The sequence below is a fragment of the Electrophorus electricus genome, unplaced genomic scaffold (genome assembly GCF_041902795.1).
Source record: "Electrophorus electricus isolate QZ-2024a unplaced genomic scaffold, ASM4190279v1 Scaffold171, whole genome shotgun sequence".
Classification (NCBI taxonomy): domain Eukaryota; kingdom Metazoa; phylum Chordata; class Actinopteri; order Gymnotiformes; family Gymnotidae; genus Electrophorus; species Electrophorus electricus.
Window position 1 is genome coordinate 25,001 of NW_027658452.1, and position 25,172 is coordinate 50,172.

Genomic DNA, 25,172 nt, shown 5'->3' on the forward strand with positions numbered 1-25,172 from the left:
TTAACCACTGAGAAGCTCTGCTAGTTTAGCATCAACCCTCTACAGAGGCTATAGCATGACAGCAACAATTCGAAAGACCAGAAAGAAGCCATGCATAGCAGATAGCCTGTGAAGTCAGACAGCATCCCCCAACCCCCAACCAGGTCCATTCAACTGGCCTCTTGTCCTGCTCTTTGTCTGTGAAGTGTTCTGTGAAGTTTTCCATGGAGAACAGACCAGTCAGTGATTTAAGTGGTAGTACAACAGGCTGCAGTCCTTTGTGGTACAGACAATAAGATAAATGCAAAGGCGGCTCCTTTGAAGGCATCACAAATTTTTCACTGTTTTTTCAAAGGAGCTGTTTTTTTGTAAATTACAGCTCACTGAGATTTGATCTGTGCTGGTAGACTTACTTTTCACATCTGTGAGGGAGCAGCAGACTCGGACAAAGAAAGAGTACACAAAAGTGTGAACGAGGAGAAATATAGTGGTCACAGACAACTGACTATGAATTTCTGTTTGGCAATACAGCTTTCACAACTTTGCATACAAAATATAGCTGTTGTCTTTACATCACTATGGATTATTTTATTCTTGGCAGTCTCTCAGTGGTGTTTATTAAGAAGAGGGGATGGCCCTCTTGCATCGTGCTGGTTTTTTGCTCTCGGTCAGACTGTTGCATTATGGCACGAGAAATAACTTTGCCCTCTTCCTCCCTCAGACTAAGCTGTTCCAACAGTTCTGCTTTGCTGGTTAATTACCTCTGCGGTTCAGTCTTTGTTTAATCAGGTTTTCTGTCATACAATTAGGGGTGCTTTGAATTGTCCTCTTCTCCGTATACTGCCATAAATAGATATATCTTTTGTCAAGTGTCATCATGGTTTCCTTATTGACCAATATTCAGCTTCCCTTGTACTGTCACGCCTCTAGCCTTAAAATAATTTTGGAATAAGTGTAAGGGGATGTGTTTTCAGCATTAAAAACTCTAGTTGGGATAAAAGAGAGCTGGCCAAACTAGGTGACTTATGTGTCCAATCAACTTGAACATGCAATTTGGCAGGGTACCACATTACAGAAACCCACATTACCACCAAATTCTCTTTCCACACAGATGAAGCTCTGTAAAAAAAAATAAAAAATTAAAGAAAATCAGGCATCCCCCAACCATTTCCAGTCCCCCTCATTGCATCTGTAACTCAAATATGTTGAAGGGATAACATTCCACTTAGCAACCCAGCTATACACTGTGAAATCATTAGTGCTCATCAGACTGGTCAGCTTCATCATCCTACTGTGCACTTTTTCCCCTCATCATATCCCAAGAATTGTATTCATCTGTCAGACACAGCCAGGAGCACCTGCAGTTGGGGGAGGGGGGGGGGGGGGGGGGGGGGCTGTGACTATTTCCTCTAAGCACTACCAAAAAAGGATATTTCCTTTAGTTCAGTTTGAAAAATGCATGCGCTAACTCTGAGCTAATGTTACTCATTAGCGCCATCCTCTGGACAAAACAATTGTTTTGTCAGTTGGCTTTAAAATGGTTATGTAATGTCTCAATTTTCACTGTTTCTTTTCATTTTCAAGCGTGAGGCAGGATAGACTAGACTAGAACCCAAACTACAGTGTTGGTAATAAAACCATGTTTCATTGTGTCTATGCACGTTTTCAAAATGAGAATTTCTTTAGCCAAGACTGAAGGCTAAAATGCTGGTGTTTTAGAGAAATGTGTCTATATTCAGCTATTGAAGGCCATGCTGAAATTAATTAATTAATTGTCTAAGGCCATTTAAGCAATATTTATACAATTCATAAACTGCAAATTTTGGATGTAGTGAAAAATAAATTGCATGATAAAATTATGGTATATATATTCTATTCTGTAAGTAGTGATGAGCAATAATGGAAATAAAAGTCATCACTACTCTAAACGTATGCAACCAAAATGAAATGAAATATGTAGAAACACTTTGTTCATTCATTTAACCCAATGTTATAAGTTATTACATTATATAAACAGATATCTGAGTGATATGGACTCATGCACTCATGCTGGTATAACTTCAAGGTAAAGGTTTAAGATGTATAAGGTTCATTTTTTCATATCTAAAATATTTTCTGTCATTCTTAGTTTTAGTAAGTCACTACTTGCATATTTAGAATGGATTTTAAAGAAAGTTTGAAAATCAGTATTCTGAAGTTCTCTATCTGTTACAAGCACAATACCCCAACACACTGAAAAGCAAACAAGTTTGAAGTTCCTAGAGTTCAGACAACACTTTTATATCTAGTCTTGTGCTGAGACCTTTAATAATACCCAAGGCCTGACTGAGGTGCTACACCATACTGTGATCACTGACTTCTAAAGAGTGTTTAGTCATTAGTTGCCCCATTTTAAATATAACCAAGCAAATGCCACTCTCATGATTTGGATCACATGACACCAAAGTCCTGTTTCTCCTAAGCCTAAATGACAAGCATTCATGCGTGTTCTCTCTCTCTCTGGATGGTTTTTACTTTCTTTTGTCTACAGCTAATCTTATCTGCGGGTTGCTTGATGCAATAAAATAATCAAGTAAATAAATGAGACCATTTTTTTTAAAGTTCTCTCTCTCTCTCTCTCTCTATGCATCACTGAAATGACTAACCTTTTAATGTCAATTTATACAAAACTAATTCAGTAACCGTGGATCCAGACTGTCATGCAAGGTGATTGACTTTTTTTATTGCATGCACCCTAGACCTTTAAAAATTGGGGTTACTGCTTAAGTAAAGGGAAGAATGGCTTCAGAAATGACCCACTTAGAGTGTCATTGTTCATTCCTTCTGCCCTTTCCACCTCCTCAGCTGCATGCCAAGGTCACCAACCCCATCATCCACCTCACTTGTTCCGGAAGAGTCTTTTCCACCCCCTGTGGTTCGGAGTGCCAGCCAATCAATAGAGCACAGCAGAAGGTCAACGTCATCTCCAGACTAACTGCCAAGCGCCAAAAACAGTTAGTAGTGACCGCAGCAAAGTGCCCAAATGGCTGAAGCAGCCAGGTGTACTTTTATCAACACAAGCATGAAGCCAAGGGTTCCCTACTGAACCTTTGACAGTCTCAGGAGGAAGGCCCCTCAGAGCCTATATGAAGGCGGGGCTTCTGGTCTAAACAATAGTTACACAGTAAAGTTAAAGTTACTTTCCCACTCTCACTAAAGCACCCCAAAGCAATAGGTTTACTCATGCCCTAGTGCTCTTTGGGGTTCACTCTCAATCACCTGGTAATCTTTTGTTTTGAAATAATTGCCAAACCAATTAGTAAAAGCAACAACAGATCTACAATATTCTATATTTGTAGAATATATTTAAAAACATAAAATATTGATATCAAATTAAAATATTGACCTCACAATCAAAAATCATAATGAATCTGAGAATGGGTAAACCTTTACATGTTCTTGTCTTAAGCTTATTCAAAACTTCTGTCTAATAGTAATATTATGCAGTTGTCAAACATTATCTAAGAATTTGGGAATTAAATTAAATCTAGGGAATAATGCATTTTTTTAATTCATTTTGGGGTTTTTTTCTTTTATGTTATTTTTTACCACATAAAAAAGCACATTTTTACATAGTTCTTGATAGGAATTTACATTTCCTTGACAAGGAAAATATCTGAGGATTAAAATCAGAAATTCAGGGGGAATTGCATTTACATTTTCAGCATTTGGCAGATGTTCTTTCCTATAGTAACTTACATATTCATTAATACGACAGCATGACTGCTCCCTCTCAACTGAACCCATGACCTTGATGTTACTATACTGCTCTCCATCCTCTAAAAAGGTGAGCTACTGTGGAACGAAACAAGGAGTTCTCGACTGTGAAGATGATGGAAACTGTTCTTCAGCCAAGTGAGTGGAACAATTGATGACTTTTATTTAATAAAAGAAATTAAGAATAAAAGTTCATTTGTGCATAGAATTCAGCTATGTTTAAAAATCATACTTTCTGTATGGCCACTTTATTAGAAACACGTGCCCTGTTTTCTTGGCACACCATAGGTCATAGGTCTGATAGTAATGGATGTTTAGGCTACCCTACAGCAGAAGGACACTTTCAGCAGGACAATACAGTACACCATGCCACAAGGGTCGTGTAGTAATGGATTGGTTCCAGGAACTTGACAGCAAGTTTTCCTTGTTTCCCTGGCCTTCACACTACTCAGATCAATCTTATACAGCATCTCTGGGATGAGTTAAAACAGGCTGTTCAGAGCATCACAGTATCTCTACCTAATTTGCAACTTTACCTAAATGTAAAAGTAGCTAGCTAAGCAGTGCCTCCTGCATCTTTTGCCAAACACTGCAAAACATGCACACCATGCTTTCCTGTGAATGAAAAAGGTTCATTTGCAGATTTAAAAAAAAGGTAAAAACACCATATATAAAATTAAGTTTTTTTTAAAGTTCAAAACCAGAACATTTATTAAAAACAAACAAAAAAAAACCCCTCCCCTGAACCAGAAATGCAACTGGTTGTCCACTAGTACTGTCCACCCGTAAAAAAAATATAAAATATATATCCTGGTATCGAACCAATCACTGAGGAATTGCCATCATCTTGCTGCAGGGAATGTTAAACACCACCTTGTTGACAGTGGTGGGAAAATATCCATCAGTGAGATCTCAAATATCCAAACACACACTGATACACCTTTTCTCTAGTACACCTTTAACTAAACATCACAGGCCAGCAAAAAAAAAAAGAAAAAAAAAAAAGAAAAAAAAAAAAAAGTGTTAATTTCAAAATATTAGGGGAGGGGGGTTAGTCCTTTTTCCTGGCACTTATCATCCAAGGGCCTCGCTCCTTCTCTTCTTACTCTGATTACTTCCAACTGCTTCAAGGGGCTTCGATGGCGAGTAGAGGGGAGCATGCTGGAGGCACCTGCTGCCCTGCCCCACACAGGTGGCTAACAGAGATGTGAGGCTGAAGGTTATCTTACCACGTTGCAACAAAAGGGCTGGGTGGATCTTACCTTCTTACAGTTAAGCAAACCTAGCCCTTTTAATGTTTAATGTAGTTAATGTAGTTAATTTTAGGGTAAACTTGATCTGAATAGTTTCTTGATTTTTTCAACAGTAGAAATGGTTGGTCAGTGTGTGGTACATAAATTTATTGGTAACATACAATAAATTACAACTCTTTAAAGACTGTGGGATAAATCTATAGTACAAGTGTTTAATATGCTTTTACAAACTGACAAGAGTCCAGACTGCTCGTTGGTCAAAACTATAGTGCCATCTAGTGACTCATCAGAAATCCAAAAGCTGCAAGAGAATAAACAAATGAATATGATCTAGATCCAGTGTTTGAGATCAAATGTACAATGTCACAAAGTGCACAATAAGTCAGACCACTTAAAGCTCTGTTAAAGCTGAAAGGGGTAGGAAAGCTGTATATTTGTATTAAACTAATGCTGCTTAGTTTTATTAAACTGTTTACTGTCAAGTTTGTATTAAAAACACCGCTTTTACAAACTAGACCTTATTAAAATTGATGTATGCCCATCATTTATACCTGTGCATGGCACAACTTGCTGACAGCTTTAGAACTGAGTAAAGATGAGTTTCACTGGACAAAGTGCAATAGGGCAATCCTTTAAGGAGATAAGCAGACTACAACCAGTATTACTTAAGGGCTGCCTTAATTAATAGGGTTGGATAGCTTTTATTTTACATTTCTGTAAAGCAACATTAAAAACACATACTGGAACTAAGCATTTTCCTCTTTGCTAGATCCATGGCATGTACAAGCAAATTAGTTGAAATGTATGATTTTTCAAAATGTGTCCAAAAGAAACACACAATACACAAAGACACCAGTAACTATATTGTGAGTTTCTATTTTTTTTTAAAAACTTTTTTTAAATTATTATTTTTTGGATTAATTTGAGCCCCACTGGACTGTCTTTGAGCCCAAGGTGAAACTGCAGAGAAGTACAATTATAAATGATGAGGACACAATCATTTCATTAAAAACATAAAAACGACCAATCGCTGGTTTAAGCGAGAGGCTAAAGGAAAGTCTGCTTTGTAAACAGGTTATCGTGTCAAACATTAGTTTAAAGATATTTGTTAGCTTTCTTAATTCATTGTAAACACGATTTAATCCGGCAATTCAAGGTGCTTAAATATATAATGTACATTTTAAACTGATTTTCAGCCTGCCACTCAGGCCATACCGAATGCATCGCTGCATATTTCGATTACTTTCAGTGACTAGCAAAAACAAAACAAATAAAAGGTTTCAAATATAATCTATGGTCTATTGTAAACGTAGTGCGCCATTTTCAGTGTACGTGTACATATAGGATATATGGTATGACGTTACCTACTCACCAGTTCAGGCAATATTTTTTCAACGTGCTCCAAATCCACAACATCGCAGTCTTCATTTTCTGCCTGTTTCATGGATCTCCGTGTCGCTTCTGGGGGACATAAGCAAATCAGATCTTGTACGACTGTGTAGCTCATAACCAGATAACTAGCGCTAGATTATGTAGATAGGCCTTCCGAAGAAATGCTCAAACAGATAATTTAGTTAGGCAAGAAAATATTTGACAAAGATATGTTAACCGAGCTAACCAAATCGGGGGGGAAGAAGATTTTTTTGAGTATCTATTAAATCAAGACTTGCTTACCGACAGCGAAAATTTTCAGCATCTCGGTCATAAGATTGACAGCATCACTACTGACTAATGGAAAGCAAAGAAATCTTCGTTAGCTAGCTTGCTAGTTAGTTAGTTTACTCTATACATACGCCATGCATATGCTAACCATACAGTCTGTAAACGCAGACCTTTGGTTTTCTCGTCCTTGAAGAACATCGTCAAAACTTTGCTGACAGTCTCCTAAAAAAAGTGCAACAGGATGATTAAAATTTCTGCTTAGCCAGCTAGCTAGCGAATGACTTTAACCTAGTTGTGTTACGTATCAGCCACTGAAAACAAACAGCATTTAACCGTGGGCTTCTCACTAGTTATTTATCTATTTTAACACTACTAACCTAGCTAACAGAAAAAGCACAATAGTTACCTTCTTGAAGACTATTTCGAGCTCTGTACTATCCATTCTTTCAATATAACCGCGCCTATTTCTTCTTTCTAAATTACTCAATTTTAAGTTCCGACTGCTGCCCTCTAGCCGCAATAATCACAGGTGGTCCACCAACCTACCCAAATCTTACAAGCTAAAACCTTTCTTTTTACTTTCTTTTGTCTACAGCTAATCTTATCCGCGGGTTGCTTGATGCAATAAAATAATCAAGTAAATAAATGAGACCATTTTTTTTAAAGTTCGTAGTCAGTCAGTCAGTCTCTCTCTCTCTCTCTCTCTCTCTCTCTCTCTCTCTCTCTCTCTCTCTCTCTCTCTCTCTCTCTCTCTCTCTCTCTCTATCTCTTCTATAGGATTGTACAGTGAAGGAAAGACACAGGCAGTTGTCAGCATGCACCACGTGTCCAGTGAAAGAGTAACAAGGGAATTAGAAATCTAATTAAAACAGACATTATTAAAATGTCAAGCATATCTACTAATGCTGATTTGCTATAAAACTATGACTGACACTGCATGTTTAAAGTACATTTTTGTGGCTTTAGGAGAACACCCATAATCAGTTATGTTACACTGTAGATGCCTCGCATAGTAACCAGAACAATGTAGGATGTCTCAAGTGTGACAAGTGTGTTCTTTGTTATTTCCCAGAGATGAGAAGGGAAAGAAAGGATAACACAAGCAAACACTTGAACTTGGATATATGTATACACACACACACACACACACACACACACACACACACACACACACACACACACATATATATTTATATATATGTCACTCAAGTTATGTTTTGCAATGAACTGAATGGATAGTCTGACAATCCTAAAAATATCTAATTTACAGATTATTACACATCACTAAAGCCTGCCAAAACACAGACACATTTATTTAGATTTTGAAAAATAGCAAATTATAATTGCCACACAATTTGCCAAATCTGACTACACTGTATTGAATCAGTAAAGTATTTTCTGTAAATATCTTGAATTACTATGTAACTTCCTGAAGAAAACACTGAAAACCATAATCTCACCCTTGAAGCATAAACACATACATGCACAATTTTTAATAGAAGTATGTTATGAATTAAAACACAGTGAGGAAGACATTTATTTAAAAATACATTCCAAAAATGCTATTCCATTTATCAATGGCTTTATATTTATGAATGAATGAGGTTATATTTATATACCACCTTTCAAGGAACCCAAGGTCACTTTATAATTAACATAGGCAGTTTATACATGCAGTCACACACCAGTGAGAAAAAGCAGTCAATTGCATACAACATACTCTCAACCAGAAGCCTCAGACCACATAGGGACTGAATCAGGTGCAGGGAAGGAAAAGAGGACTATACCATCCATCACATGCGCGCATACACACGCACACGCACACGCACACGCACGCACACACACACACACTTTATTAGGGAATTCACCAAGACAATTTATTAGGACAGCCAATTGGGTGACATGAAGCTGATCTCAATGTTATATTTTGACTGCAGAACCTGCTGCTTCAGTTGAATATAAAGGTATTATTGTTTCTGCAAAATCTGTTTTAAAAAACCCTTAACCTTCAAGATTGATGGACCTACATTAAGTATCTTATCACATTTATCTCATGAATGTTCTTCCTGGTCACAGAGTTCCTGCAATTTGGCTATGAGGAACTTCTTATCTTCACTCTCCTAAAAAACATAAGAAAATAAAACAAGTAAAAAAAATTCAAATTTGATCAAAAGTACATTTCGGTACATACTGAATTACAAACTAGATTTCTGTTCTACATACATTTTCAATCTGCTCCTGAAGTAAGGCTATTATTCTTTTTTGCCCATCCACAGCTTGAGTATGAATGTAAATAAGGAGTCTGCAAGGGGGGAGGAGACTTCATTGTCACAACAAAATAAAAGTGATGAAGAAAAAACCTTGAAATCTAATCTAAGGCCAGTCATCCTTGACTATCCCACACTCACAAGAAGAACCCTGCTGTGATGAAGAGGAAGAGGGGGTTGTCTACCAAGCAGGTATATGCCCAGCTGAGCCAGTTACTGCTCAACCCCCTGACTGAGGGGAACATATTTGGCAGAGTCCTGAAAGGCCCACAGGTTGATGATGGCTTGCTCCTGAAATGACAACAAATATTTTGATTAATAAATACTCATGGAATACTGTATTTGTGCTTTTAAACTAAGGGGTGATCTAAACTCTCTCCTAGGCTCACCAGACAGTGGCTTCTTGTTTCCCTGCACTAAGATATATGATTCTGCTTGAATCAGCAGTATTAGGACAAGGAAAATGCACCATTGCACCAAATGCACCCCCAATACTGTAAATAACCACAGATGACACTTTACTTCTGTGAAACAAATTTCGTGCATCACTGTGAGCCAATGTGGCTGTCTGTTTGTCTTTCTGTCTCTGTGTGTGCGTGTGCGTGTGTGTGTGTGTGTGTGTGTGTGTGTGTGTGTGTGTGTGTGTGTGTGTGTGTGTGTGTGTGTGTGTGTGCGTGTGTGCGTGCATGTGAGGGTGAGGAAAAACAAAAGGACCTCAGGTCAGGCCTGAATCTACACACCTCCACATAGTATATACAACACATGCAGCAGCTCCAAGAAATGAGGGACACCAGAGGAGCAACATGAAGAAACTACTCATCTGTGAGGCCCTCCATGACTTCCTGGGTGCCTGGCAGTTATTCAGCAAACTGACCTATCATGATTATTAGATTACATGAAGCAAGAAATTATTGGGTATCATTGAAACATATCACCATGCTAAGCATAGTATTGTGCGGAATACGATTTACTTATTTTCAAGGGAATTTGAATTTACCCTTTTCATGTAAAATAAAAATAATAGTTTTACAGACTGAATTGCTGGCAGCAGTGGCATAAACAGCACTCCAAGCCTGGTTAAAAAAGCATTGAAAGACATCAAAAGTGTGTAAGTGATCCAAGCCTGAAAAAAGGAAAGAAAGTAAGATATTAAAACTAAAGATCGTGACTTTACCAAGCAAGTGTCTGACCATGAATGAGATCCAAAACATTCCGTGCAATATCAAAAATTGGCTTTCTCTTTCTTTTCAACACTTCCTGCGAGATCAATCTGTTGAAGCAGTAAGACAGTAGAGTAACTGTTAGTATGTGTGTAATTTTCAGTCATCCAATTATTGAATAATCTAGTAGTAGTAAATAAATTTAACTGGACTTGTGTTATAATCCCTTGTTATTGTTGCAGCTTTTTAGAAAGACAAATTAACAAACCTCCAAACAAACTCTCCAAAGATAGTGTACAGCACAGCAAATACCATATCCATTAACAGGAAGCGATAAAGCTCCTGTCCAACAAATGTCTCCCAGCACTGCTCATGAAAATGGAAACACTGTTAGAAAAATAATGAGTGAATTTCTAAAAAAAAAAAAAAAAGAATTTTATGAAATCCCTTCAACAAAAATGTACACATATACTTTTTTGAAAACACTAGTTATTATATGCTAGAGTACTGATCTTTTAGTTGGCAGGCAGAGGTGCTAGACTTTACCACAAGTTTTCTTACATCATTGTGCTGTGTAGCAGTGATGTTCAGCCAATGGTAACAAAGAACAACCATAGAACTCACTTTAAACAACAAATTTCTACAAAGGAGAAAGTAGATATTAAAGACAGACGGATTTAATATGATAGACAGACGGATATAAATGATATATAAAGTTTCCAGAGAAACTGGACGTTACACAGAGGTTCATCAAGCAAACTGCTTCTGCAAGCAAAGTTCTAGGTGGTGAAATATAACGCCAGTAGCATTTTTACACTGTCCAGAGCAGCAGTTCACTTCAGTTCTGTTTTATGTGTACAGTGGTTTTTTAAAACAGACATCCCACATTGTGTTATTCTGTTCTCCAGCTCTTTTTTTTTTGCTGACTCTGTCCAACATGGACTCAGACTGTTAATAACAAAGACTTTCAAAACTTCCAGTGATGAATTGAGCTTTAGCAAAGATAAACAGTTCTGAAAGACAAGGCAGGATATAACTATGCTTTTGTGCCCAGTAGAAGCACAGATGACAATGTCTTTTTATGAGAAATTCTAAGGACAAAAGGTACATATTATTCAATTAGGGAATGAATTCTCATGTATACTCATTACATTCTACAAAATATATTTCTGAATATATTTTAATGAATGTAAGATTTAGCACATCTGCAAAGCAAGTAATTGTAAATGTGAAAAGTGAATGTCAAATTTAAAAGATGACAGTTTATATGCTGACCTTGTTATAGAAACATAGATACAAACAATAATTGAATCATAGCTCTCCAAACATGCAACCATGTTGAAAACAGTAGGTAGCAGATGATTCACACAGCAAACTAGAAAAGGAAATTCCAACAACTTGTCATCCTTTGCAGAATTTCCATGTTTGCACTATACATGAAAAGAAAAAAACAGACAAAGGCACACACTTTATAAAATATACAATACCACAAAAACTCACATCACATACCAGAACCATATTATTCCTTGTGGCAGCTACATTAAATAAATGGGCCCTCAAGACTCAAGTCCTGCATTAGATTAAATTAAACTGCATTAGATATTAGCTAAGTTCTCATGTTGAATCAATATCATTAACCTGAGCTGTGGAGGTTTAAGAAAGTTGCAGTAGGGTATATAAATATATATAACCCAATAACAGTTCAGTAATGGATACCTGACCTAACTGGATTTATTTATCTGAGGAAAGTAAAAGAACAAGAGGAAAAAAGAAGAAATCACTGGAAATAGGAATTCCCTAACTAGCTAGCTAAATGAATAAATAATAATATAACATTTATATATGAATATATGAATAAATATCACTCTTAACCACTTTCAACATTGTCAACTTCATCATAATCATATTTTCACTTGTCAACAATGTCTACAAGATAGGAATATTGATCTGTCATTAGCTGCAGATGTACAGCAGCTTGAACCTGCTGCAGTAGTTTCAAAAGTTCATTATATCAAAATTAGCTGACATGCAGCTAAAGTACGAATAAGATAGATGTACTTCAAGTTACCTTAAATTTGACTGAAACCAAAGATAGGAACTGAAATTTTAGGCTGCTTTAATGCAAGGTCAGTTCTCCTGCCTATATTATATTACATATTATGAGTATACACTGAATTTATTCTAAATTAAAATGGCATCATCAAACAACTGAGCAATATAAGCCTCCAATAACAGTGTTCTCCAATAAAGCAGCCTAGTTTATATTTGATTAGTTGTGCCATTTCTCCTAATTCTTCATTAGCCTTTGTTTTTGTGTATGCTTGTTGCCATGGGTCTATATAAACGTGTAAACAGATTGTTCAGAAAACCACTGTTCATATTGCAGTAGTCCAAGGTGAACTGATATGTAGTGTTAGTTTGGGGTATATTTTCACACAGTACATTGTAACAAATTCCCTACCCTACCTCTGTAGACATGTAGTAGATTGCAAGCACAGAGCAAGAAGTGCTGCCCAAACAAGCAACCCATGCGAAGCAGTGAGTAGCTAACCGGTGCAGCCTGAACAAGGCGTTTTGCTTCGGCTTATCACAGCCAAGTTCACAAAGTAACTCCTGCCACAAGAGACATGTGCACATTTGTAAGAGACAAGGTGATTTTTTTTTTAGGATTCACTTCAAAAGACATAGGAGTCCTTCAATGGAGTGCATTCTTCACTATGCATTCATATTTTATAATGCAGTTAATAAATGTATGTTGAAGATCTTCAATTGTATTTCATAACGGCTCAACCTTTTCTTCAGATACTTTAAACATTCTGCCAATGGTGTTAAAAGCAATATAACTGTCACATCAGTTCTGAGTTCTGCTTTTTCTTACCACATACGTGTTTCACATGCTATTTAAATCCCATAGATCACACCGTGTCTGAGAATTATAAAAACTGATAAACACCATCTCTATCCATGCACAAGTGATCACAACAAGCTACACATTTCAGTATTGCATACACTGAAGCTCTCTCACCTTTAGTTGTGTACAGATGTTCTCTGACTGCAGTTTAGCTGATGTCTTCTTGCTAACTTTAAAATCCCAGCAACTGAAAACCTTCAAAGCTATGTTCCCATGAGACTTGAAATTCTGAAAATTTTCCCCTAACATTTTGGACACACTATGCAAGAAAATAAAATAGTGTAACTCATGGCCTATCTTTGCAAGAAATAATTATACAGTATTTAAATATAGGGAGACAAAGAAGCAGACCTGTATACAAGCGCTATGCAAGTGACAATGAGACCTATTCCAATGATGAGTAAATATGCCAGCTGTATATTGTATGGTCCTGCCATATACGATCCACTTTTGTTTCCTTGTTGACAGCTTTTGTCTTCTGTATAGTTATAGTATCCATAAAACAGTAAAGAGTTAGTGAGCACACCCTAATTTGGAGAAAAGTACAATCATTATTAGACATAACATTGTATATAAAAGAAAAGGGAAGAAGTAGAAAATGTTTAAAAATTCATAACTATTTATCCTTACTGTGCCAGTAAGAATGTCAAAGCCAGTGAAACTGATACTGTTGGGACTTTGAGATGAGCCATGAATTACTTGTGGTAGGACCAGGAAGAGGATGACGATGACAGAGAGGAATATGTTATAGAGAAGGAGGGTCCGGAGGAAGAGAAAATAAGAGAGCACTCCAGTTCCAAAACGGCTGCTCACCTGCTTCAGTGCCCCCTGCCAAATATGCAAATAAATGAGCAGGGAAAGAACACCCTGCCAGCCACTGTACAGGGTCTGTGGATAACGCACGCACACACACACACACACACACACACACACACACACACACACACACACACACACACACACACAAAGAAAGCAAAACATAAATAAAACATTTTAACAGTGGCATCCAATGATTTGAGATACAATAAATAAATGATATTCACCTTTACAAGACAAGTTATTGTCATTTTCATTGTAATGTGAGCCTTATCTCTCTCAGGACAAGTCAGCACTCTGAAAAAAAAAAAACATTTGGATTGCTAAGCATTGTATTTGTATTCCTCATGAACTCTAATGTTGCCATCATGCCAAAATGTTATCATACCTGAGTTCACATTTCTCAGACAAACTTAAAGGCGTATTACGCAGGTGATGTGCACGCTCTCCAGCTGATAAAGACATCAGGTTCTTCAAAAGAGTCTGTCTCTGGGGCTCTGCCCATACAGACACACAAGCATATACACATCCAAATATATACACAAGACCCACACATTCAAATAGGCCCATTCACCCATAAATAGCACTGTACCCAAAAAGTAATGCAAGATTGGATGCTTTCAAAAAATGCAACTTTACATCAGTTTAATGGCAGCTTGTCTATATATAAATCTCATTGGTGCTTACCCTCAGGGGAGGAATCCTGAAGCAGTAATTCCATGACATTGCTAGCTCTGGACTCCTGGGAGTGGGCCTCTCGCTGCTGGCACTGTGTGTTGGTAGCTGCCCTATTCTGTCCTTGTGGAAGATAAAGACAGCTGTGTTTCTAATCTGTTGTGTCAAACAGACACTTAAAAAGCTAACATGAATACACATTCTATTGGGAAAAGCTACTGAGTGCCACCTAGCATGATTTAATTTGCAAAATGATAAGTGGCCTACTAAGTTTCATTCATTATTTACTATGGCATGACTTTTTGGAGGAAATATTCCTTTAAAACTATAAAGGTCTAATTAATATTTCAATACATAGTGACTGCAACAGTTTTCATCCATTTGTGCCATAATATCAATAATGAGAGCAATTCAGCTTTTAGTAACCAAGGAGATACATAAATTACTGCATCTTTCATGAATGTTAACTTACTCAATGAACAACTGGGCATTGAAGACAAAACCCGCAAAGTGGCAGCAGCCCAGTGGTTCCTCATCAAAGACTTCGTCTGCCCAGCTTCTTCTGTATCCTCATGTGCTGGAACAGCAAACAGACAAAAGCACAGGTTTTGATTTAAGGAGCAGTACAAAGAAATCCACTGAGATGATTTTAACATTTCACTGTAATGTTTACTTTTATAGAACTCAGCTCATACTTGTGACTCTGCTTCCACTGCTTTCTCCTCTAAAGGCCATTTCAACTGTGTCTAAGCCTCCATCTACACTGCAACTGGCTTCTGAAACCAGACAGCTTTGGAAGTTTTCAAAATCCTCCTTTGAAGATCTAAAGATGGGAGGAATTGTGTGCACATGAAGATGCATTAGGAATAAAGCACACACAACTAGTTACATGCCATGCATTGGTTCATATAAAAAGAAATGGTAATCAAACCAAAAATGTTAGAAATAACAAAACATAGAAAAGAGAGGAAATTCAAAATGCATGAGACTAAACAAACATGCACAAGTTTCAAAGAAAGTATGAGGAAAAGGTAAAAAGTATATTAGAGAACAGCATGTACAGCCAGCATGCAAATATAATTTCTAAGTTAACTTCCCATTTCAGAAATAGTCAGAAATAGAGTATGTGTGGTGACGTTTATGACTACTTTGATTAACAAGTCACTGTAGTGAATTTTTTAAAATTAAAACTTAAACCACAGAAAATACTTTGAAATAGTTATTTTACCATAGTTATTTTGAGCAACACAAAAAATAAATGAATTCCTTTCTTAACTCACACAGAATCTAGTTTTGTCTCATGGATGTCCACAGCAAAGCTTACATTATGTGCCATTTTGGTGAAGTGCAAGACGTTCTCTATGATGTGCTTTTTATATGCCTTATACCCCACCTCCTATTTGCAAGAATGCATGCATGCACACCGACACACACACACGCGCACACACACACACACACACACACACACACACACACACACACACACACACACACACACACAAAGGCCTGGACTTAGAGTCATCTGAGCTTAACTCTTCCTGTCAAAATTTTTGTTGGTAAGCATCTTATGACCAATGAAAGCATGCCAGCTAATGCCAATCTGATCCTCTATATAAGTGCTCAGACAGACAAAATCTAGTAAAAACAATGAAGTCTATTTTTATTGTTACTTTTTGGGTGGGCATTTGGAACCCCGCAAGAGTGTCAGTGGATGTTATTTTGTTGATTAAGAGGAAGGCTTTGTTAAATAAGTTAACACATTATTCTAGGTTAGAATTGCTACTGAAAAGAACAGGCTCCTAATTAGACAATTGATCTGACTGAAATTTCCATCAGTACTTTCCAGTCTAAATTTCCATCCCTTCAAACTTGCAGAAGCGCTGCTGTAACATCAACACAAGGCCATGGGTCTCATTTTGATATTAATCTAGTCTACAAATGGTGATCATGAGAATTTTTTATGAACTTCCAGAGAGTGCCCTTGGGATGCAGACTTCAGCTAACTTGTCTTGTGGAATTACCTTAAATTCATAGTAAAATGGCAAAAGACCAAAATAGTAGCGATTCAGTAGAGGAAGGAAAATGATTTTTTTTAAAACAATTAATTCATGACTCCTCCCCCGAGGGTTAAAAATAGCCTACCGTAAAGAAAAATAAGACTCAGAAAAAGTTTTTTAAAAAAAGGATGACAAAAGAATTGTTGAAAAAATGTCCTACAAAGAAAAATATGTTGCAATACATTGGTTGTGCATTATTATATATGTTTATAATTCAGTGCGGTATTATATGTAATATATTTTGCATTATTATATACTTTTGTATTTCAGTGTGGTATTATATGTAATATATATTTTTTAAAAGCACTGGCCTAATTATTACGCCATGGTTCGCATTTTCGCACACACTTATAATTTAGGCTGTGTAGACTGACAGGAAGATGATTTATATTTGTGTGTACAGCGAAGCATTTGGTTGTTTAGTGAAAATTGGTTAAGACTGACAGGAAGGACAGGAAGAAGACCTTTAAAAGGCACATTTGTGTGTACAGTAAAGCATCAATTTAAATTGGCTAATGCAATGGTCATACAGTAACCGAAACCTTGCAGTTTGTTATATACATTTGAAACGCTCAAACAACGTTTAAAAACAACAAAATGAACCAATGACTGAAAATGTATTTATTAATTACTGAAAATGTATTTTCAGTGTTTGCTTGTGCTTTGTATTTTATTCGTAGATTTTGAAGCATGTGCGTGAGCTCCTGACTGCAAAACGAGCGAGAACGAGAAAACCAAAATAAAACTCCACCATTACCCACTGGTCCCACTGCGATCGGCAGTTGGCCACGTTAAATTAATGACGTGTACCTCCTGAAGGGGCGGACCAGTCTGTTTTCAGGAAACTAGTGTAAAAGTAAACAGAAAGTTGAGACATAAGGTAGCTAAATAAGCTACAGCTCCAGGAAGCCTGATAAGACTATCACAAAATGGAGAACAGCGCTTATGGTGCATCTCTGGCTGGAGGTTCCTTTGATTTTTTGAGCTTTATTAAGCAGCCTCAAACCATAGTTCGCCTGCTGAGTTGGGTGAGCTTCCCGTTGGTGAAAGTCGCGTTGGATAGTTCGTTAGCTAGCTAAGCTAGTTTAATGACTGTTCCTGAAACGTCCTCTTCTCTATATTAAGCCTGGGTGGTAGCTAATCAACTATCTAACAGTGGCTTTAACAGATTTAAAAATGACCAGAAATACCGTCCGTGCTTCGTCAGGGTTCTTACAACTGCATTGTTAAGTGATACAAACGTGGGTTAGCTAGCTAAAGAAATAGCTCCAATCTTGGAACAGACAGCTGCTCGGTAACCTGTTACGTGAGAATACAAGGAACTGAGAATTATTTTAATGAAAACGTAGCACCTCGTGACGTTCTTGTTTTCGATCCTTTAGTCAGTTTGTTAACGTGAACATTTCTCAGCAACGTTTTGTATGTCTTTCCCTCTAGTTTTAGAAATGTAAGGTAGAAAGCATCAATTGATTAAAATCTCGTGACTTTATTCATGACTCACCTGTATTGACTGTTGACTTTGCTATTGGAGTTACTTCGTGAATGGTCTAACAATTACGGTTCTGGAGCAGGCATGTATTACACATTTTAGTGTTAACTAATTGGCTAATTAACGAATCTTTCATGAGTTTATAAAAGGAGCGAGGCAAAATAGTAGCTTTTTCTTGAATTCTGTTTATAAGATTTAAAAGTACTGAGGTACTGTTTTACATAAACTATAAAATGAAGTATTTGAAGATAAACACAAATTATACTAGAAAATTATGCAGCTATTTAGTTATGTAGTACACTACACTTTGAACTTTTTCAACACTGGACAGGTGCACTGTAGTCTAAGTGTGTATGAAGTGCTACTCTGTTTAATTCTGCTACACACATTTACTTATTTGCTACCCTCTTCTGCTTTTCAGCTCTGTTCCATAGTGGTTTTTGCAACCATTACTGCAGAAGGCTACATCAACTCAGGACAGAGTCCACAAGCTAAATGCATATTTAATGAGAATGATGGTGCCTGCAGTTATGGGTCAGCTGTTGGAATTCTAGCTTTCCTGGCATGTGTTGCCTTTATTATTCTGGATGCTTACTTTCCCCAAATCAGTAATGCCAGGGAGAGGAAATACATTGTCATCAGTGATCTTGCTTTTTCTGGTAAGGAAACCTATGTTTTTACTTGCCTATGTCCATTCCCCTATATAAATATATAGGGTATAAATATAATTAGAGAGCTTGCCTGTTTTTAACAGCATTTCCCTGGAATAAACCACTTGTAGTGGTGTTCTTGAAGGTTAACAGTAGCTGATCATAATGGCTACTTTCCCTACTCTTCACTCTTTGTGTTTATTCACTTTCACCTGGACTTTCCCTTTTCACTAGGCGTGTGGACGTTCTTGTGGTTTGTATGTTTCTGCCTCCTGGCCAATCAGTGGTCACACACTAAAAACGAAAAGATTCAAAAAGATGCTGCAGGAGCTGTGATAGCCTTTGCCTTCTTCTCCATTGTGACATGGGTAAGCAAGTGTTTTCCAGCTGTACATGAAGTTTCAATCTTGTGTTTGATAAACTGAAACAAGCCTTATTTTTTGTTGTTCTTTCTAGGCACTGCTTACCCTGTTTGCTTATAGACGATACCGCCAAGGAGTGGGTGACGTTGGTCTTGGCTACACTGATCCTGCCTATGACCATACCACTCCATACCCTGCTTATCCTAGTAGTGCTCCAGGAGGCTATCAGCAGTCCCCATTCACCAATAATGCCTCAGGCGAGGGAAGCTATCAACCCCCATCATATTAAAGTTCAAAGAATAGAATCCCAGGGTTAGAGAAACAATTAACACAAGTCATTGCAGTTCATCAGTGTGCACTGATTCTTGCACTCCACTGTTTAACTGGACCCATATATATCAGGATAAGAGTGAAAAATTATCCATATAACTGTTTGTAGAAAGATTTGTAAAAGTTTGATAAATATGGGTCCTGTTGTTTTTGTTTGTTTGCATTTTTTTTAAATGATTATTTGCCTGCAGTTGACAATCAGGCTGATATGTCTTGTACGTATTTCTGTGCTCAAAACTATTTGGTTTTGTCATCAGTGCTACATGATTAATTCAAAAAAAACAAAACAAAAAACCAAACAAACCGTGAATTAGCAGTGTCTTAACTATTGGAAATTATTTTGACTGTATATTGGCTTTGGTGCATAAACACAACAGTAAAAAAGGAAAGGGCCATATTGTAAAGATAAAGGTTGTATTATACACATTACTGCAATCTGAGTAACTTTTAAGTACATATGGAATGAGCAATATTAAGTGCCATGATGTATAGTATGTACTGTACATTCTGTACTGTTAAATAGTATAGATTACTGTTTATTAAACTTGCATCATGTGCAGCCAACAGCTTCACTATATTTGCAGTTGTGATTCTACATAGCCACAAATTTTAAGTACAAAATTCACACAAACAGGTGTATGCACATTAACTATTTAATTGTAATTTTGTGCTGTATTAATGTAAAGATTGACTAATAGAAGAGAGAAAATATATGAATTACTGGAAACCAGTGCCTTAACGTCAGATACAACATACACCACTTAAGAATGTGCCTTTTTACCTACTTCCTCTATGCAACTGCTTTGTTGTACATATTTAATGCAAAACCAGTTATGGATTCTTAAAACGTATCACCATAAAGTTGTCTTTATATTTGTATAAATGTGTTATTTTATACCAGGAAGCCAAATTCAGAACTTCTTCCCCTGACCATAAGAATTGTGCCCTAAATTTTTTAAATAACTGGTGCTCTACTTATAATTTTTAATTGTGGACATTTGTTTATGCCAAATTTGTCCAATTTGTAATATATGTTGTTTTTTGTAAATCCAATTTGTAAATTATGTTTTATACATTTATTGCACAATGATTCCTACAAGAGAGCACAAATAAGAATTTCTAATCAGACCACTGTCAGTAACATTGGTTTATTAACCTCTTATGGCATACTTTAAAGATGTCTATAGTTTGTTAAAAATATAGATAGATTTCATGAATGGATGAAGAGTTATATGCATTTGTAACTTACTGAAAGTACAGGCACCATGAGTTTATATGTGTGACTGCTTTCCAGTAAAAGCTGGTTTTGTTAGATTGGAAATGTGTGTCTTTTGTCTTAATGTTTATTGAATTAAAGGGACAATTTCTAAGTCAAGGCATTAATGAACAGCCAACCAATAAGATTCACAGAATATTTAACAGGTAGACACTGGTGCCATTTGCTGCTGGACACAATATTTACTTCACTTCTATCTGGACCCATATTAAATGAGCCCTTGCAACGAAAAACCATATGTATCGATATGCTGTTTCTCTGCAATCTACAAAATAAAAACAATAATATAAAGCATTATTGGAAGTTTTATTTTTAAATTTCCCCACAAATGAATGTGACTCTAAATAAAGCATATTTAGCATTTGAATGTAAAAGTTGTACAAAATCAAAAAACTAAAATAACTGATTAAACAAATGTGAAATGGCTGATATATGGGTTTTCATTGCAAGGGCCCAATTTTTAAAACCATAAAATATAATTTAATTAAAATCTATTTATAATCAACACATTACTACCAGGTACTAGGTAGTGACTCTATTCTACTCTTAGGGTGATATGACTCAGAAAACGCTTAACAAAACCATGAATTTTACTCCATCAGTATTTTCATCAATATTTTTATTTTATTACATTCTATATATAGCCTTTTCATGATAGATTCTCAATAACACTGATGCTGAGTTACACCAAATGAGCTAAGGGTGACATGAAGATGCTGTCTGTTAGCTTCATGCTATCTGTTGGCTGTGCACATTGGGACATTTTCCCATGCTGGCTAGACTTTGCACAACTACCTGTGGCTCATGTGGCTTCCACATTTTCAAGCTGAGCCCAGTCTTAGCAATATAGAAATATTTCTCCTAGTTTCACTGCACTGACGTCAAGTTCCAGATATTCAGAAAACATTTATTCGGTGTTTTAAAATGGTTCTCTGATGTCTATATAGAAGGTATGTGACTTTGTTCTGGCGATATAACCCTATGATTTCGCTCTAAAATGAAACACGCTGTTTTTTGACAACTCATTTTGGTGGGCTCATGAATATTTGATGATCTCCGATTGGCTGGTCTGATTGGCTGGTTTACATGAGGCACCACGATGTATGTTTGAGGCTGTATTGGAGGATATTTCAGTTCTCAAGCAAAATTGATTAACAGATTGACTAGATGTCTTGTCAAACGACAGTTCAGCTTCAGATGTGCAAACAAACAACTTGTCCAGGATCCTGTTAAATTTGAACTTCCATCGTGCTTGTTGCTCTGTCATTATTTTGTTCATCACAATAATTTCAGAACTGATGCAGGTTCAGCTGTGGATGTCCATGATAATATTGTCTGGGCTAGAAAGTGGACTGGTGTATGCGAATTCTGGGGGCATAAATATTAATCAGTCTAAGATTTGTATTGTTTATGAGTGATTTATATTTTGAGGTCACAAAAGAGTTCGAAGTTCACGGTATGTCTTTTCCAAGTACAAAACTCTACATTATTCAGCCATGTCAAGTAAATAGTTAGAACAAACTATGAAATATATAGAACATAATAAAACTGTGGTATCATCACACGTTTATTGGGTACCTGAGAAAACCTGTTTGAAAAACTGAGTTTTGGTACGGAAACCTGCAACGCCCCATCCTCCATCTCTGTTTGGCTAAAAGCAACATCCGGCAAGCATTGTGCATCGCCAGGTGCTTATTACTGTGGACAAAAAACACGCTGGTGCTGCCAAAAACATTCACGAAAAGAAATTTAATAAAAGGAGAGTTAACATTGCAAGTGCTTGTACAAAATGAAAGTTGGATGCAGAATTAGCGACATTCCTGGACAGTTAACTAGCTAACTAATGTAATCCCGATCTGTGGCTATAATGAACTGTTTGAATAACAGACTTTAGATAACTAATAGAGTACATAAATCTTTATCACTTAACAATTTATCAATTAAGTAAAGGAATGCTTTCAGTGAAAGCTGTTCTTACAGCTGCAAATCGTTAATGAGCCTAATTTAAAGGTTTATAATTTCACTATCATAAAGCTAAGATAACTTTCATAGTAGGCATCATGATACCAGGGTAAAATGCTAGTATTATTTGTTGAAGCGACAGAACATCAGAACTAGTGGGATTCTCGGCATCCCTCCATAGCACATCTTTAATTGGATCCATAACAAACGCAAATTATTTGTTACTGGAAGCCCATAAGCATAACAACCCTGAGTCACCGAACAATGGACTCACCAGTAAGATGCATGCAGAGCACCATCTATCAAAAAAGTGATTTGTTCCTATATAGCAAATAAATAAAATCTGAAAAATTGTGCTTATAAGTCAAGGACCATGTGAGTAACGTTTTGTTTATGAAAATTTGATGATTTTAAAGGACGTGTCTCTGTTTTAAACTTAGACTACATAACAAACAAAGTTTAGAAAAGATATAGTAAGGAATAATATTCCAGAGTGAATCAAGGCTTTTAAGAAATTTCTAAATCCAGTTAATTTTGAATGTAGAACTGAGCATGGGAAAATTAAAGAAATTCTGCCCACTGGCTTAATATGAATTCATTACAACAGAATTCCTAATGCAATGAATTTTATTTTTCCAAATTATTTAAAAAAATAGTCATCAATTACTTCACTAACTTGACTTGGAATATTTAATGACATAGCCATGTATATGAATCTATAAATCCTTTCTGCCTTAGTTAAAAACATTCTAACCTTAATTGACAGATCCTTAAATAGCCAAAGGTTAAGTATTGTCCTCATCTTATCAATGGCTGGATCAAAATTCCATCTGCTCCTCTCATCTGGATCCTTGCAGATCACAATTCCTAGGTATGTAATCTGCTCTTTAACAGGCATATTGTCAATTATCTGTATCTGACAGTTTTTAACTCCTAACAACCCACATTTTTGAGGACTGTGGTAGCTCAGTGGTTAAGGTACTTGAATTGTAATTGGAAGGTTGCCAGTTCCTGCCACTGCCAAGTTGCCACCATTGGGCCCCTGAGCAAGACTCTTAACCCTCAATTGCTCAAGTTGTACTCCATCATAATTGTAAGTTGCTTTGGATAAAAATTGTCAGCTAAATACTGTAAATGTAGCCTATGTAAATACTGGAAGCTTTAGAGAATATTTCAGTTGTCTCATAGAGACCTGAGTATAATAGCTTTTTTAAAAAAGCAGCATGTCATCAGTTAATTGGCTCATAACAATCTCTTGGTCATCGATAACCCTGTCTGATCACCCATTTTAACATAATTTAGCAGTCACGTGAAAAGAAGAAAAATATATCGGGACAGCCTTGCTTAAATCCTAGATTTAGCTCAAATCTAGGCGATCTACCACACAACAGAGCAATTGATATGATTATACATAGCTTTAATTGCCTCACAAAAAGTCTCCAAAACAAAATTTTCTTAAGGCGTGGAGGATGAAGTTGTGCATTACAGTATCAGGTTTTATAGAAATCCAGGAAAATAATAAAAGTTTCTTTAGAGCATAAATCAGAGTAATCTATAAAATCTAAAATTAGTCTAATACTGTTGGATATATGTCTGTTAGCCATAAATCCAGATTGAGCTTCATCTGTGAGATGGCCAATAACTGATAACTGATGGCCAATAACTTTGTAATCATTATTCAATAGATAAATCTGCCTCCAGTTATCTATTAGCAGCAGCGGATCATTTTTAGGCTTAGGTATAAACGTCATCAGGCTTCAGTGTTGGAGGACGAGTGCGATTATGTATACTCTCCAAAAACAAAAACAACAACTCTCAAACAAACATGGTCAGTTGCTCGGAATTTTTTTTTTTTTAATGCAATTCAGCTATAAAGCCATCTACTCCTTTCAGAGAATTATTGATTTTAGGATGCGAGATAACATAACTTTAAATGAAATCCTAAGTGCTACCATCACGTTATTCCTGCTGGCTTTTGTCAATAGTTGTCACATCATACATGGAATTCAGAATTGTGGTCACTGGAATCGTACAAATCGCCAAGTAAGCAAGGACATGTCTACTTAGTCCTCTGTGATAACCCTGTTAATGTTCAACCGTTTGAATTGAGCTAAAACTAAGACAATGTTTTTGCTTAAAAAGTCATATTTTTTCCACCTTCCTCTATCATTTCCTAGACCTAATAAAAGCTGCCTCTGCGTTATTTTGGTATAACTCGTCAATCGCACTTTGTAAAGTAACCATCTCAACTCTTTCCTTGTCAGTTAGCATATGATGTGGCCGTGAGGATAGAGAGGCGATCCTAGAAACAACTTCCTTAGCTTAGCCATCGAGCTTTCTTTAGCCCTAAGTAATTTACCAGCTTCATGTTTGAATGATTCCAAATGAGTGCAAAACCTTTGGTCCTTAAGTACCGTATTCCAGTAAATGGCATCTAAATTTCTTATGACTGCATCATCAGACTTCAATAGAGAATTATTAACTTTCCAATATGCCATGGTGTATTGCTTAACATTGAACGAAGAAAGGGGGAGATTGTGATTGAAACCACCCTATGATCTGAAAGC

General features: G+C 36.5%; 3 protein-coding genes across 7 annotated transcripts; 1 reads left to right on the top strand and 2 right to left on the bottom strand.

Annotated features, from left to right (window-relative positions):
- Positions 1 to 5,114: 5,114 nt before the first annotated feature.
- Positions 5,115 to 7,186, bottom strand: LOC113575225 (centromere protein X). The gene is made up of 5 exons (XM_027006622.2): positions 7,057 to 7,186; positions 6,821 to 6,872; positions 6,663 to 6,716; positions 6,361 to 6,449; positions 5,115 to 5,289 (listed from the first exon to the last, which is right to left on the bottom strand). Exons 1-5 carry the CDS (start codon positions 7,090 to 7,092, stop codon positions 5,275 to 5,277), a joined length of 246 nt encoding a protein of 81 aa, XP_026862423.1. The 5' UTR covers positions 7,093 to 7,186; the 3' UTR covers positions 5,115 to 5,274.
- A 977-nt stretch (positions 7,187 to 8,163) lies between these two features.
- On the bottom strand, positions 8,164 to 15,903 carry tmc6a (transmembrane channel-like 6a). 5 transcript variants are annotated; one of them, XM_027006529.3, is made up of 19 exons: positions 15,760 to 15,903; positions 15,175 to 15,302; positions 14,952 to 15,056; positions 14,492 to 14,602; positions 14,193 to 14,301; positions 14,032 to 14,101; positions 13,619 to 13,876; positions 13,340 to 13,515; positions 13,103 to 13,247; positions 12,544 to 12,690; positions 11,353 to 11,507; positions 10,639 to 10,717; positions 10,346 to 10,443; positions 10,092 to 10,187; positions 9,915 to 9,990; positions 9,658 to 9,791; positions 9,059 to 9,208; positions 8,874 to 8,952; positions 8,164 to 8,770 (listed from the first exon to the last, which is right to left on the bottom strand). In XM_027006529.3, exons 1-19 carry the CDS (start codon positions 15,813 to 15,815, stop codon positions 8,702 to 8,704), a joined length of 2,241 nt encoding a protein of 746 aa, XP_026862330.3. In that variant the 5' UTR covers positions 15,816 to 15,903; the 3' UTR covers positions 8,164 to 8,701. The 5 variants fall into 5 exon arrangements, with proteins under 5 accessions (XP_026862330.3, XP_026862329.3, XP_081565009.1 ...); XM_027006528.3 differs by having other exon boundaries at positions 10,346 to 10,464; XM_081708883.1 differs by having other exon boundaries at positions 10,624 to 10,717.
- Positions 15,904 to 17,368: 1,465 nt separating this feature from the next.
- syngr2a (synaptogyrin 2a) lies at positions 17,369 to 20,688 on the top strand. Its single transcript, XM_027006635.3, has 4 exons — positions 17,369 to 17,564; positions 18,447 to 18,684; positions 18,910 to 19,043; positions 19,132 to 20,688. The coding sequence occupies exons 1-4, from the start codon at positions 17,466 to 17,468 to the stop codon at positions 19,324 to 19,326; spliced, it is 666 nt and encodes a 221-aa protein (XP_026862436.1). The 5' UTR covers positions 17,369 to 17,465; the 3' UTR covers positions 19,327 to 20,688.
- Positions 20,689 to 25,172: the final 4,484 nt, after the last annotated feature.

Excerpts from the sequence above, each read along its gene's own strand:
- LOC113575225 (XM_027006622.2), bottom strand. The coding sequence starts at position 7,092 with ATGGATAGTACAGAGCTCGAAATAGTCTTCAAGAAG. Across the intron at positions 6,873-7,056 it reads TCGAAATAGTCTTCAAGAAG|GAGACTGTCAGCAAAGTTTT; the intron begins GTAACTATTGTG and ends CACTTTTTTTAG. Across the intron at positions 6,717-6,820 it reads CAAGGACGAGAAAACCAAAG|TCAGTAGTGATGCTGTCAAT; the intron begins GTCTGCGTTTAC and ends GCTTTCCATTAG.
- tmc6a (XM_027006528.3), bottom strand. The coding sequence starts at position 15,815 with ATGGCACATAATGTAAGCTTTGCTGTGGACATCCATGAGACAAAACTA. Across the intron at positions 9,792-9,914 it reads TTTTATTTTACATGAAAAGG|GTCAGTTTGCTGAATAACTG; the intron begins GTAAATTCAAAT and ends TAATCATGATAG. Across the intron at positions 8,953-9,058 it reads ATCACAGCAGGGTTCTTCTT|ACTCCTTATTTACATTCATA; the intron begins GTGAGTGTGGGA and ends CCCCCCTTGCAG.
- syngr2a (XM_027006635.3), top strand. The coding sequence starts at position 17,466 with ATGGAGAACAGCGCTTATGGTGCATCTCTGGCTGGAGGTTCCTTTGAT. Across the intron at positions 18,685-18,909 it reads CAGTGATCTTGCTTTTTCTG|GCGTGTGGACGTTCTTGTGG; the intron begins GTAAGGAAACCT and ends CCTTTTCACTAG. Across the intron at positions 19,044-19,131 it reads TCTTCTCCATTGTGACATGG|GCACTGCTTACCCTGTTTGC; the intron begins GTAAGCAAGTGT and ends TGTTCTTTCTAG.